Source organism: Stenella coeruleoalba, assembly GCF_951394435.1.
Source record: "Stenella coeruleoalba genome assembly, chromosome: 2".
Lineage (NCBI taxonomy): Eukaryota > Metazoa > Chordata > Mammalia > Artiodactyla > Delphinidae > Stenella > Stenella coeruleoalba.
Window position 1 is genome coordinate 113,529,018 of NC_137147.1, and position 15,576 is coordinate 113,544,593.

Sequence of the window (15,576 nt, forward strand, 5' to 3'; positions counted from 1 at the left end):
TAAGAAGAGGGCCTACCTTGTAGGTGTGGGTTGTGAGGCTTAGACATGATAACAAATGCAATGGACTCAGACTACTGTATGTGGCAAGAATTCATATTCAGCCCATGTTAGTGGCAACTGTTGGTTGTTGTGTACTATTACTGTCCATCCCTTCTAAGGAAGTAAAAAGGAGCATGGGTTGGGAAGTCAGACTTCTCGGGGAGTAGACCCCAGTTCCATCACTCACTAAAAGTGTCCCTTTTTATAGGGCCAAACTTCTTCTCGGAAATGGCATTAGTAATGCCCATTTATCACCCAGAGTGGTCGTGAGAAGTTCAATGAGTGACTATGAACAGAGTAGGAACACGGGCAGGCTTTTCCTCCCCTGATGCCTCCTGAAATAACTTCCTCTTCAGAATGAAATGGGGGTGGGGCCTGGTCGATATTATTCTATCCACGATCATCCATTCATTTAACACCCACACCCTCGAGGACAGGGCTGTGGGCCTCTCTGCTTCCTCACCCTGCCCCACAGCCATTCCAGAATGGATCTCAGTGTTACTTCTTGCCCTGACCTCCAAAGACCAAGGCCACACTCAGACACCTCAACTGAACTGCGCCAAAGAATTGTGCTTAAAAATTATTATTTTGTCAAGGGAATGGTCATGATACATGCCTGCTCTTAAGAAATCATTTTCACCCTATAAGGCCCTACAAAAGACTATATAAAAGATCAATAAAAGCTCCTAGTCAGAATAACTTGTATACTCCATGCATTTTAATAGTTCATTGCTCTGCTCTGTTTAGCTACTTGTCGTAAGAGGTGAGTGTGATTAAATTGGTAATTTTCTCCCAAATATGCATTCTCTTCCAAAGAGAACTGGATCCATTTTTCTTCATGATCTGAACAGGCTCAAGATACACACATGCGAGAAGGCCAGTCTATGCCATATGCCGATGAGAGAGGTTCTCACAATCTACCCCAAAGGCCTTCACTTCCATTTCTGTGTGACAGCACAGCGTTAAATCATCACCTAGCTACCCCTTGCCTTTAGAAACATGTGCCTGATGACAAATCTTTCCTCACTCTGTTTTCTTTCTGAAAGCCCTGGACCTATACTGTGTGCGTGCGTGTGCGTGTGTGTGTGTGTGTGTGTGTGTGTGTGTGTGTGAATCAAGCTCAATTTCACTTCTATTGTGTTGAAATGCATGTAACAGATAATCTTAAGTTGTATACAGTTGAATCTTTTTTCTTATTAGGCACAGAAAGGCTGTAATATAATCCATTTTTACCTAAACATTTCCTTTTAGCAGTTCCTTTTTTTCTAAACAGCACTTTTTATCAAGAATCAGTTGGGTATGCAGCACACATGGAACCAAATTACAACACAAACAGAAGAGGACATCTGTTGGGAAGACAGCAGCAGACTCCAGACCTCATGAATTATCTTTGTCTAAAAAAGCTCGCACGGTTAGTACCCAGGCTACACCGTCGTGTGTCTTTCCAAGACTAGAGCCTTTAGGGGGCAGGGGCGGGTTGTACCAACAGGGCCAAATGAGTCCATCACTCTGATGAGGATGCAAATGTTCAGGTGCACCACGCAGGTCTCTGTCCTGAGTCCCTAACAAGGATGACTCGTGTCAGACACTTCATGGAAGCTCCTTTTCTTGGCAGAGGGCAGAGGCTCCCCTTGGAATGTGAAATTGACTCTACAGTTGCTCAGGCCGGACAATGGAAGCCGGACAATGGAAACCGTGGGTGAGAACTCCTCCCCTCGGGGTGTAACGTGACCTTACTTAGGTTGGCAAGGCTCAATGCGAGCTTGTAACTCAAGGATCAGGTATGTTCAATTGCTCTTTGTGGCTCTGAATCCTTTTCCTGGAAACCCAGAGGGAAGTGGAGCCAATGGGTGGTACTGAAAGAAGCACCCAGGCAGCCAGGTTGGCACAATGCACATGGAGTCATGTGTCAGTTCTCAACAAAGTGAGCCTTGTGTCCACAGCACCTTGGTGAACACTGAAGGCATAGACTCTCAGAGATTCTGTTCCTCTATTCTCACTTCTCTATCGAAATACTTGCACAGTCTAAACAAGGACAAGGCCACCCTGCTCCTTAAGAAGCTTGCCTCACATGGGAAAGTCTTCCGAGGCTAGGCTATACTTGTGCTAGATGCCATTTTAATGAAACCAATTTCCCTTCCTATAACACAAGCTCTGATATGAGATGGAAAATGGAGGAATTTAAGGGAAATATATGGAATTTCATTGAGACGTTGGATGTCCAGTTTTGAGGCTAGGTGGAAGATACATTTTTGAGAAACTTTAATGTGTCAGGTGAGGAGAGACGTAGAAAGATAATAGGAAGCTCCATGCATCTTAGAATTCTCTATTCATTGGCTAGTGGGGTTGGAGCTGTAAAAAAACACATAAATAAAGTTGTAAATGGCAAGCATAAGCATGCTATAAAAGGAATGTATAAAAGGTGCATTGGGGCACAGAAATTATATAACTTTAATTTAATGGGGTGACTAGGAAAGGTTTTACATAAGAAAAGTGATATCTGAATTGGGTCTTGACACCCCCAGATGAGATAATGGGAGAAGCTTATCAGAGACAGAGGGAAAGTGTCAACAGGTTCGAAGAATCAAAAAGGGCACTTAGGTAGATGTGTGGCTCAAGAAGTGGTGTGTGTGTGCACGTATTTTTGTGCGTGTTCATCCACACTCACCAGTATGATGAGATAAAGTGAGGTTATGTCCCATGGCAAACTGCAGAGACTGCAGATGGGCAGGATTTGAATCTATAAAGGATCCAAAGAGTCTCTAGCACAGGGAAGTGTCATGGAGAGACAGCAGATTCCATCCTTAAAGGATCATGGAAGCATGGTCCTTAGGGGATCACGAGAAGCCTTGTGCTTCTCTACCCATGATGATTATCCTGGGTGTGAAAACGGCCCCCTGCTCTAGCCCTGCTATGCAGAGCATTGGACAACAGCTGGCACAGGACAGCCGTGCACGTGGCCTGGTCCCCACATCACCTCTCTAGATGCACTTCCTTTGCACATTTTGAAGCACAACTGCTTCCCATTAGAGCTTACAACTCCCTGGAATTCCTGAGTATTAACATTTGGCTCGGAGTTGGGTAGAACGTTTTGCAGGAAAATTGACCATAGTGGTTTGGCCAGCAAGAGACATGTCTGTCCGGGCTGGAAGAACTGCTCCTGTGACTATCTTTAGGTGACTTGTGATGAGCCTCCCCCACCCCGAGACTGAAGATCGGTGAGGTGTGACACAGAATGGCCTTCTGTCCTAGCAGGAAGAGAGGAAAGCCTGCTCCCCCCCACTCTTCTTTTCCCTCCAAGCAAACTCCTTCACAGTTGGCTGGTGCCTGGGCTCAGTGGCTCAAGACTTCCACCCAGGTCCCCAAGCTTGCTGGGTGGAGCTCATCTTCTACTTCCTTTCCTGATATACCTCTGGATTCTAGGAGTCCTTTCCAACTGGACATCTCATAGACCCCAGTATTCAACTACACTCCTTATCTCTCACCTCACCCCAAACCTGCTGCTCTTCAAATATGATAATTTTATACCCAGTGTACTTCTCAGACCACTGAACAACCAGCATAGCAAGGGTGCCAATCAATCAGTCATAAACATGTGGTGCAGCAGGACTGATGCATACGTGCCGACCTCAGTCCTGGCTATGCCTCTGCTGAATATCTTTGTCTCCTCCCAGCACATTCAGAATAAAGTTCAACCTTTCATCAACACATGACAAGTGTTGTTGATCTGATGGATGTCTATCTTGTCAATTTCATCTTCTGTCACGCTCCTCCTTTCCCCACATAAAAGCACATGTTTTAAATCAGTTCACACTGAACATTTTATTTCAAGCTATCACCCTACCCCGGGGTCTTTGCATAAACTCTTCCCACTTCTTAGCAGGTCTGTCCTCTTCTTTTTAACCAGGAAACTTACATATCCTTCCAAAATCACCTAAGTTATCATTTTCTTTTGGTAGACTTTTCCCACCATCACTGCCTCCATTAGATGAGGTGATTCTGTATCATCCTCTGCACAGCTCCATAAAGCCGTGTGCCACTGTGTTAAAATAAAATGTTTATTGTTCATCTCTCCCACTGAACTTTGAGCAACTTCAGGACACAGTGAGTCTTTTTTCTCTGCAGCTTTAGAGCTTAGTAAAGAGCATGACACATAGCAGGTACTTAATATATATTTGTTACATAGACAAATCAATAAATAGTCCACGTTTCTGGCTTTTCCTGAGCACATCGCACAGATATTTACCTGCCCTGGTCACATTCTCAGAAACATGGTAAATAAGCAATTTTGAGCTCAAATGAAAATTGATGATGAGTTAGTATTATTTCCATTCTTCTCATCATTTACGTTTTCAACAATATTATCTTCTTGAGCCTCAAGACAATGAAAAAAAAAAAAACCCACAGAAGCATTATGCCATCCTCTATTTAAGAATGGAAATATTGAATATGGGAGAAGTTAAGAGATGCTTTCAGCCTGGATTTGAATTCAGTGTCTTTGTTATTTCCCTCAAAACTCTTATTATGTTACAGAAATCTGAATGCCTTAATACAAAGAATGAATTGTGATTTCTGAGTGATAGCAAAGCAATTTGAAAAGGAGTTGAAAAATAAGGGACTATCAATAATAATAACAATAATAACAACAACAATAGTAATAATGTCAACTTCCCAAATCACAGCACATATAACTTTCTTGTATGCCTTGGGGCTAAATTATGGCAAAACATTTTTTTCTGAGACTAAACTCTTTCTGCTGAGTTTTCTCTGAAATTATTCTGTTTCCAAGATCTCTTGGTGGTGGTAGGTACATCAGGAAAAGTCTCTCTGGCATGTTTTTGAACCTCAATATGCATTATTTTCTTTTCCCTTAAGATTAAAATGTCAAATCTTTAGCCTTGCCTACCTGAAATAAAGACTACATTTTCCATCCTCCCTTGCAGCTACCTGTGTTCATAGGACCACTTTCTGGATGGTGGGATTAAGCAGAAGCAGTACGCATTGTTTTGGAAATATGGAGAACATGATCTTCTATTTCTGTCCTTCTTACTGCTGACTGGGATGCAGATGCAAAGCCTGATGCTTCAGCAGCTCTCTTAGAGCAAGAGTAGAAGTAACACACGGGGGTGGGGGGTGGCTAGAAAGCCGCTGAAGCTGAGTACCTGACATCAGGCACTCGTGATACCTGCTCTGGTCTGCCTATATCTGGAATTCCACATGAAAGATAAACAGACTTCTATCTTACAAAGGCTACTGCTGTTTTGGATTTTCCATCTCTCATAGCCAAACCTAATGCTAACTAAATACATGTGGCATCTGGACCAACATACATTTGCTTTAACATATTATCTCCATTTTATCTTCCATTCTAATCTGCCTTCCATGCTTCTTCTCATCCTTTCTGCCTGGGCCCTGTACATATCATCCTTCACACTTTCAAACTGTTTCCATCTGTCTGTTGAAGGACCTTGCTCCATTTTCACTTGGTTTAAGCTATGCCAGCCCCCTAGAACCTCCTGCCCTGATCCCCTCTAGGAAGAGAGAGTGACTCAACCATGTGACTCCATAGAATGTTAACTGTGAGAATAACTCCATAGAACGTTCTGCCTGCGTTATGGAAAAAAATAAGCCATTATTATTGTCTTCAGTGTGCCAAACTGTATACTTTTACATGTTATCTCGTTTCATCTTCATAATAACTCTATGATATAGATATGCTCATCTCCACTGAACTGTGGTTTAGAGAGATTTAATTACTTTCCTCCGTTCTCATAATAAGTGAAAGCCAGATCTGGGATATGAGCCACATCTATCTGAGTCTGAAATGAATGAATTGCTGCCTCCCAAGATTATGAATTTCATAGATTTTCAAATTTGTAAAGACCAGTGGCCATGTCTTATTCACTACTGTCCCCCTTCCCTTACAAGGGGATCTTCTGCAGATTCTATATCTGCAAAATGTATGCTGTTCCAACAGACCAAGGATGATTACTTGGTTGTACAGCCTTTTATGTTCAATCACCCAGCAAGGGAAGACCCTGCCAACACCCTCAGAGTCTCAGTGGGGCTCATGGTTTGGGCTGAGAGGCTCAGATGCTATAAGAGGGAGACAACAGGAAGTGATAACCCTCATATAGAGAACGACTTAAACAACCACTTAGAATTCTGGCTGAGAAGACACAAAGCAAGTCCAACTCCTACTACTTCCAGTCCACTCCAGTTTCAAGCACAGGAATGGAGAAGAGCTCGGAACGGTCTTCAGAGGATCCACAGTCATCTTGAGTATCTCCCATTCTATCATAATGACAGCATGCATATAGCCACCTATCTATATATGTAAAATGCGGTAATGAAGAAGTAGCCACTCTGGGGACTTCCCTAGTGGTGCAGTGGTTAAGAATCCTCCTGCCAATGCAGGAGACACGGGTTCAAGCCCTGGTCTGGGAAGATCCCACATGCCACGGAACAACTAAGCCCACACGCCACAGCTACTGACTGAGCCTGCACTCTTGAGCCTGCGAGCCACCACTACTGAGCCCGCGTGCCTAAAGCCTGTGCTCCGCAACCAGAGAAGCCACCGCAGTGAGAAGCCCACGCACTGCAACAAAGAGTAGCCCCCGCTCACTGCAACTTGAGAGAGCCCGCACGCAGCGGTGAAGACCCAACACAGCCAAAAATAAAACTAATTAATTAATTTTTAAAAAAAGAAGTAGCCACTCTCTATGCATAATGAAACTAGAAGAAAATCTGGATGTAGGGATGCTGACCTCGCATGGGCTGGCTTTCTGTGCCAACATTGTGTGTGTGTGATGGTAAAGCAACAACATGGCAGCTAATCCGATGGTTAGAGGCACAGAACTTGCTATGAACCTCAGGGTTATGGGATGGCTTTTCTTCCCTGCCCTGGTCCCTCCTCTTCTTCCTCTCCTTCATCCCTGTGGAAAGCACATTCCTGGATCTGCCGGTCCAGCTCGGAGAAGCTCCCTTCCTGGTCCGAGCTGCTGTCGGTACCATAGTCAATCTCCTCCAGGCAGGGAGGCTCATCATCCGGTTCTGAAGTGCTGCTGCTGTTGCTGCTACATCTGCCACGAGTTCCCAGAAGACATGGAGGAGAAAGGAAAGAGAGGGAAGGGGGGAAGGAAAAAAGGGGGGAAAGGGGGAGAAGGGAAGTAGAACAAGGAGGTGAAGAGAAAGGAGGGGGAGAATAGAAAAGAAGTTACCCAAAGAAAGGAACATTTACAATTGGTTGGAAAAGGAGGGTGGAAGTTATCTTCACTGAGTTTTAATCTCAAGAGTCCCTGTTCCTTTCAACGTGTTGCATACATAGCAACCTGTGTTCTCAACCACTATCTCGAGATGGGGGAAGAAAATCTGTAAAATCTGTGGGCTCCCTTCTTCCTTGGCCAGAAGAGTCTGCATTTCTAAGTCCACTGGAAGATTTCCAATCACAGGATAGGGACAGCCTCATATATTTAACACTGTCAGGGTCCTTTAAGCTCAAAGTGAAAAATCAGAGACGGCTGTCATTGACTGAGAATGTCATGTCAGTTATGCCCAGGAAAGAGTGGGGATAGAATTCAGGTAGGTAAGAGTCCAAATCCCTAATGTTTCCCACTCTAACAGCACAATAAGTCATATTACATAGCTCCCCTTCACCATAGTGAATGCTTTATTAATTTAAAAAATTAATCCACGTGGACATGAACGGAGAGAGTAAGTGGGAAAACAGTACTCTTTCTACCATGTTTGTACTCCCTCATCATCTCCCCTACCTCCCTCCAGTTTATTCACAAGTGGAAGATCACAGGGGTTGACCAATGAGAGACAAAAGGGGGCAACAGGAATGAACATCAAACCTGGACCATATATTGTGAGCAGGGGAAACTTCCTCCCAAGGAACTGTATATCTTTCTCATTTGCATGAGGTGCCTTCTTTCCCGAAGACTTCCTAATCACTCCCTACTTAGGACTTAACCAATTAGGATTAGCAGCGTGCTGGGTTTCTACTCTGTGATTTATAGAAGGCAAGCGCTTCATAAATCAGGCAGAGCTGTTCATCCACCTGCCTCGCCATAAACAATAAAAATGGGTAATCAGCAGCGTGGTTACGTTTTAGCTTGGGACAGGAATCAGAGGCCAGTTTCTTAATCGTCCACTAACTGTTACGAGCTGCTCCATGCTCTTCAGGCTCTCAGTACCCTAAGCTGCAGGTCTGGTGGGACATAGCATGAATGGAAAGGAAAGAGGAGAAATATGAATCGTGATTCCACAGCACCACAGCATTAAATTGTTATATTTTACAGGCTGAATGGTGGGTGATAAAACAGTTGAACAAAGGAAGGTAAGAGCTGCCCAGTCATAACACAAGCTCAAGTCAGCAAGAACACCAAGTGCCTTTGACTCCGCTGTCACCATGGTAGGTACTGAGGTGACCATGCTGTACAATGTCAAGAGCCTGAGTTTTTTTTGTTTTTTTTGTTTTTGCCATATGCCGGCCTCTCACTGCTGTGGCCTCTCCCGCCGTGGAGCACAGGCTCCGGACCCACAGACCCAGCGGCCATGGCCCACGGGCCCAGCCGCTGCGCGGCACGTGGGATCCTCCTGGACCGGGGCACGAACCCGTGCCCCCTGCATCAGCAGGCAGACTCCCAACCACTGCACCACCAGGGAAGCCCAAGAGCCTGAGTTTTAATCCTGACCAGGGGACCTTGGAATATCCCCTTCACCTCACATAATGACAATAATAATATCTCAAGATATTATTATATCTTGTGAGGTTGTGAATATCGAATGAGAAAACACATGGATACAATCTAGCAGAATGGACTGCAAAATAAAAGCGATCAACAAATTTTAACTCCACCTTATTGTGGATACTGAAAAAGATGGTGAAACATGGTGGGAAAAGTGAGCACGAACTGAGATAGGTTGCTTCACACCTGGGTTGCTGCAATCTCTATTGCAAAACCATCCAAATTGGCAATGCTAACAGTTTCTCTAAAACATAATTTTTACTATTCCATTTCAAATTCAGTAGCTTGCAAGAACGTGCCCTTGCTTATTAATGCAATGTGAGTATCGGTGAATGGGACATTCTTAAAGGGTCCAGTTGGCAGGAGTCCAGGAGTAAACAACAGGGTCAGTCTTCCCCTAATAAGGCCCTGCCTTCCCTTCACTGTAGAGCCTGCTCCAGTCACTCACAGATTTGGAACTTTCCTACTTACAGTCAAGTTGTCAGGCTGTTCTTGTTGTGACCATTCAAACGTACCAGGCTAAATGTGTTTCCAAGTCTTTATTCATACAAGCAATTTCCTATATCTAAAATCATCTTCCAACTCTTCAACATCCAACCAAATAAGATAGATCAATTTTAAAAGCTCATCTTAATTTCCACCAAATGACTGTTTTGATAACTCTACCTCTTATTGAAATTTCTTCCCTAAATATAAATCTTCACATATTCATTTAATTTGCTTTGATCCTTAATAGTGTTTATAGTCTTATATTGTAAATAAGGCCCATGCATCTGTCTGATTCATATTTATATTATTGTATAGAACATCTAGAATGTGTGGAGAATATAGTAGAAATCAACCAATCAATCAATCAGCCAATCAATAAACTGTTCCCTGTGTAAATCACATACACCCACTGGCTTTAGCAAGGCAGCTGTAGAGTGTAGAAAGCAGGGCACCCTCTCTGGCTTCCAAAAGGCGGCAGAAAAATGTCTTGACTGTGCACGCCCGTGGGTTTCAGCAATGCAGCAGTAGAGTGTGTTGCTCGTGTGCATGTGCTGAAGTTAGGCTGGGAGTGGGAGAATGCCTGGACCACTCTCACGTGCCAGCCCCAGCCAGGGAGCAGGAGTGTTGCAACTGCCTGTGTTCTCTGGCTTCAGCAGGGTGGGGGATAGCGCCATGACCACCTGCCCCTGTCCATCTTAGCGAGGCAGCAGGAGGGTGATGCTTCTAAGCTTAACCGCCTGTGCTAGCAGGGTATGTGGAGAGGGCAGTAGTGGCATCTGCCAGCACCTCCATCTCTGGGGTGAGTTTCAACTGGCCGCTGTTCCTCCAGCACATGCTTTTAGATTAGCAAATGGGTCTCTTTCTCATATACTCTAGGCACATTTCAAGCTGCTATTTTTTCTCTGGGTCTCAGGGTGGGTAAGACCATATGTGAGCCCTTTAAAAGGGAAGGTTCAGATTCCTACAGCACTATGGGTCCCTTAGACATAAGCCCTGTTGGTTTTCTAAGCCAGACATCTTAAGGGCTTGTGTCTCTGGTGTAGATCCCAGGTGATGGGTACATGTGGAGCACCAACCCCTCACTCCTCCTGTAGAAACACTGGACTGATGAGATCCCCTCCTTACTGTGTGTTGCCATGCTGGTGGTCAGGGAGAGCTCTTGCCAACACTCTGTCTCAAACTTCCCTGCCCTTCTTGATGTGGTCCTTTAATCTTTTGTTGTGGTGAAGCAGGTCATCTAGTTTTCAAATCTTTTTCAGAGAGAAATGATCCATTTATAGCTATAGATTTGGTGTGTCCATGAGAGGAGGTGGGTTCAGAATCTTCCTATCCCGCCATGTTGGTCTCCCATTCAAAAGTTTTATATATGAATTAAACCATAATTATCATGTCAGTGCATTTTAATAATTTTAAACAAATATCATTTCCTTTGTCATTCATATTTATAAATAAATGTAAAGTATAATATAAATATAATATAAAATTAATACATAATATACAATGTATAATATATTATTAAGTTATATATTATACATATTAATATGCTACATATTTATATGTTATGTACATTTACATATATTTTTTATAAATTAAGAAGGCTTACAATAGTTTAATTATATCTCTCACTTATTTGCCCAAATGTGTAGGAATTCTGATGAGTTAGAGAATCAAAATGCATATTCAGGGACTCCCACTTCTGGAGAGATACAGAACTATTTCTCCCTTTTCCTCTTCATAGTTCTCCCTGGATATTATATATTAAAGAAACATAAGGAAATGTGGATGAAATATGGAGAGAAGAAGCCAGACCAGATTGGGACCTAATGGCCAATATGGTGGTATGTTCCCTGGGTTTTCTGAAGCTGACAGCCTGGAATTGCTAATAAGTGCAGACAAAAAGTCCCTAATAAGAGTTTGTTCTCTTTATCCAAATGATGAGACAAGGAGCAACCTCACAAAAAAATACAAGTTTTAAATTATAATAGCTCTATTCCAACCAAACCCCACAGACAAAACAGTAGTCCTACCCTCATTTTGCCAACAGAAGCGTGGTGAACCTAGATTTTTACTCTCATAAGACCTAATTGTGATGTCCGAAATCCCCTTCTTTCCCTCATGCTAAGGAAGCATCAGGGAAGGCAGAATAGAGCCTGAACTTTCATCTCCAATGTACAATAATGAGGTCTCCTACCCATTGATACCAGTGGGGACCATGTAGGGAGCCTGGACTTCCAAACACAACTCTTGGTAACAAGACGACTCCTTACCAGTTTTTGTGGAGACCAATAACAAGGTACCCATGCTGCTTCCACCCAGAGCAGTACTAGTGAAGGCCTAGCAGGAAGCTAAAACACTTACCAATGCCCAGCAGTAACAAGGAGCCCTCAGCACCATGGGTGTCAACAGAGCTCAATAGGGAGGCTAGACTTTCACCCACATGTGGCAGTAACAAGATTCCTTCTTCTCCTGTCTGAGTGGTGTCACAGGAGCCCAGTTCAAACAGAAGATTTTAATAAGACCCATATCTCATAGTATATTATCCAAAATGTTCAGATTTCAATAGATAATCACTCATTTTACCAAGAACCAAGGCAATTGATAGATGCCAATGGCAAATTAACACAGATGTTAGAATTATCTGAGAAGGATTTGAAAGCAGACACCATATAAGTGTTCCACTGAGTAATTATGGACACACATGACAAAAATAATTGAATGTCTCAATAAAGAAATGGAAAATCTCAGCAAAAAAATAAGGAGTATAAAGAAGAATCAAAGGAAACTGTAGAAGTGAGAAATACAATAACGGAAATATAAAACTTGACAAAGACACAGAAAGTCTCAACAAGGAAACAGAACATATAAAGAGGAGCCAAATGGAAAGTTTAGAACTAATAAATACAAAAAAAAAATCTAAATAAAAAATTCAATGGGTGGGCTCAACAGCAGAATGGAAGGAACATGGGAAAGAATCAGTGAACTTGAAAACAGAACAACAGAAATTATTCAGTCTGAATAACAGAGTGAAAATAGATTAAAACAATGAACAGAACATCAAGACCCTGTGGGATTATAACAAAAGATCTAATATTCATTTCAGCAGAGTCCGAAAAGAAGAGAACCTGAAAAAGTATTCAAAGAAGTAATGGCTGAAAATGCCTTAAACGTTGCAAAAGACATTAATCTACAAATACAATAAGCTGAGCAAATCCCAAATAGCTAAACCCAAGGAAACCTAACCAGACAGATAATAACAAGCTTTCTGAAAACTAAAGACAAATTAAAAATCTTGAAACTGGTGTGAGAGAAACTTTAGGGTAACAGCACTATAGTGGAAAATAATTCTACTGGCAGCAGAGATCTCATCAAAAACAATAGGGGCCATAATAAAATAGAACACCATTCTTCAAGTTTGAAAAAAAAAAGAACTACCAACTTAATACTCTAAATCCAGAAAAAATAGCCTTCAAGAATGAAGGGAAAATAAAGACATTCTTATAGGAAGTAAAATTTTCAGAATTTGTTGCCACCAGACCTACCTTAAAAGGATGGCTAAAGGAAATCCTCTAAAAACAAATTAGCTAATAAAATAAGCAATGCTGAAATATAAGAAAGGGAGAAAGAACAACAAAAGAGTAAAAATATAGATACAGACAATAGATTTTTCTTTTCCTCTTGAATTATTAAAATTATGTTTGAGAGTTGAATCAAAAATTCTACAATTGTGTGTTATGCTTCATGTAAATATTTAAGCTAATTTTATAATAAATGAGAAAGTAAATGGATGTACAGGGAGGTAAGTTTTCTATACTTCACTTGAACTGGTAAAAATGTGACACCAGTAGATTATAATAAGTTATGTATATAAAATGTAATACCTCCAACATGGAAAAATATATACATAGAGATACACTCAAGATCTTATAAAGAAATAAAAATAGAATTCTAAAACAAATCCACTAACAAGGAGACAGGAAAAACAAAACAGAGATTAAAAAAGGGAGCGAGAACAAACAATAAAATGGAAGAGTTAGCCCTAACTTATCAATAACATTAAATGCTATATAATTGTCACATATACTAATTAAAAGAAAGATGGTCAGAGTGGATTAAAAAATGTAACCCAACTGTATGCTGTTCATAATAACTCACTTAAAATATAATGAATATGGTAGATATAAACTCAAAAGATGGAAAAGATATACCACGCAAATATTAATTGAAAGAAAGCAGGAGTGTCTATATTAACAATATCAGATAAAGTAGTAATTGGAGGAAAGGTAATAACCAGGGACATAGAGGGATACGATGATAAAAATGTTAATACATCAAAAAATCATAGCACTCTTGTACACGTATGTATCAAAGAACAGAACTGCAAATTATATGAAGAACTGATAGATCTGAAAGGAGAATTAGACAAAACTATAATTATAATTCAAGGTTTCAACGCTCCTTTCTCAACAGTTGATTAAACAACTAGACAGAAAAGCATCCAAGACACTGAAGAGTTCAACAACACCATCAACCAACAACACAGAATTGACATTTATAGAATACTCCCCATCCATTAACAGCAGAATACGTATTATTTTCCAATGCTGATAAAATATATATCAAGACAGAGCACATCTTGAGCCATAAGCAAGCTTCAACAAATTTAAAATAATTGAAACAATGCAGACTGTGTTCTCTGACCAAAGGAATCAAGCTGGAGATCCAAAACATAAAGATGAAAAGAACATTTCCAAACATTTGGAAAACAGATAAAAACACTTCTAAGTAATTTAGGAGCTCAAAGAAGATGTTTTAAGGGAAAGAAAAACATACATTGAACTTAATGAAAATGAAATATAACATATCAAAATTTGTGGCACACAGATAAAGCCATGGTGAGAGGAAAAGTTATAGCAATAAAATGCTTACCTTAGAAAAATCTGAAATCATAAATCTAAACTACATCTCAAGAAAGTAGAAAAATAAGAGCAAAATAATCCCAGAGCAAGTAAAAGAAAGGAAACAATAAAGGGCAGAAACCAATGTAACTGAAACAGAAAAACAACAGAGAACATCAATGAAACGAAGAGCTGATTGTTTGAAAAGATCTATACCAAGACCAACCCCTAACTATACTGAAAAAGAAACAAAGAAGAAAGGCACTGATTACCAATATCAGGAATAAAAGAGGAACTATAGATTATAGACTCTGCAAGTATCAAAATGATAAGGTGATGCCACACACACAGAAAAACTCTACACACATAAATTTGACAATTTATATGATATGGATCAATTCCTCCAAAAGCAAAAACTACCACAATTATAGATAATTTGAATAGCCCTATAGCTAGTAAAGAAATTGAATTCATAGTTTAACACATCTTGAAAAAGAGTTTTCCAGACCCAGATATTTTCACTGCAGAATTCTACGTGATTAAAGAAGAATTAACACCAATTCTATTCACTCTCCTTCAGAAAATAAAAGAGGAGGGAAGACTTTCCATTCACATTATGAGTCAAGTATTATTCTAATATTAAGGCCAGACAAAGATAGTAAAAAGGAGAATAACTACAGACTAATATCTCTCATGCATATAAATGTAACATTCATAACAAACTATTAGCAAATTGAATTCACTATTCTATAAAAAGAACTATACACCCTGACCAAGTGGAGTTAACTCCAGGAAAGTAAGATTGGTTCAATATTTAAAAAATAATCAGTGTAATGCACTATATTTACAAGTTAATGAAGAGAAATCATATGACCATATAAATTTACGCAAAAAATATATTTGACAAAATTAACACCCATTAAAGATAAAACCTCTCAGATAAGATAGTAATAGAAGGAGACTTCCTCTTATACATATGAAATAAAGCAGCAGAAACAGACACCCACAAACTTGAAACCCTATGACAATCTGGAAAAGACTGTAGAATAAGTATGTTTACAATGATTAAGAAATTAGAATAAGTTCTGGGTGCATAATAAAAGATAAGGTACCTTTGATAAAGAAAAGATGAATTTGAAAATTAAACAGTTTCTCTCTAAAAGTAAAAAAAAAAAGATACAATAAACAGCTCAATGGAACAGTTAAATGGCACAAAAGACACAGCTAAATAGAGAATTAATAAACAATAAGAAATATGTCTAGAAGTAGAGAGGCAATATTCAAGAAGGTAACAGTTGAAAGGTGACAGTCTTCAAACCGAAGAAATACTCTGGAAAGCAGGAAAATTTAAAAAAAAAAAGTCCATAATTAGATACATCAGGGTGGACACCAATAAAGAA

General features: G+C 40.4%; 1 protein-coding gene across 3 annotated transcripts in view; it reads right to left on the reverse strand.

Moving 5' to 3' along the window:
- AGBL1 (AGBL carboxypeptidase 1) overlaps positions 1–15,576 on the reverse strand; it is a gene marked incomplete at its 5' end in the record, with an annotated part of 833,738 nt that overhangs the window by 52,304 nt on the left and 765,858 nt on the right. For 2 of the 3 annotated variants that reach the window (XM_079914834.1, XM_079914832.1), the window contains one exon: positions 6,291–7,121. The exons of the other annotated variant lie outside the window; for it this stretch is intronic. In XM_079914834.1, the coding sequence (XP_079770960.1) occupies positions 6,917–7,121 (205 nt within the window). In that variant the 3' untranslated portion in view covers positions 6,291–6,916. Of the gene's footprint in view, positions 1–6,290; positions 7,122–15,576 lie in introns of those variants that run through there. 3 annotated transcript variants of the gene reach the window in all.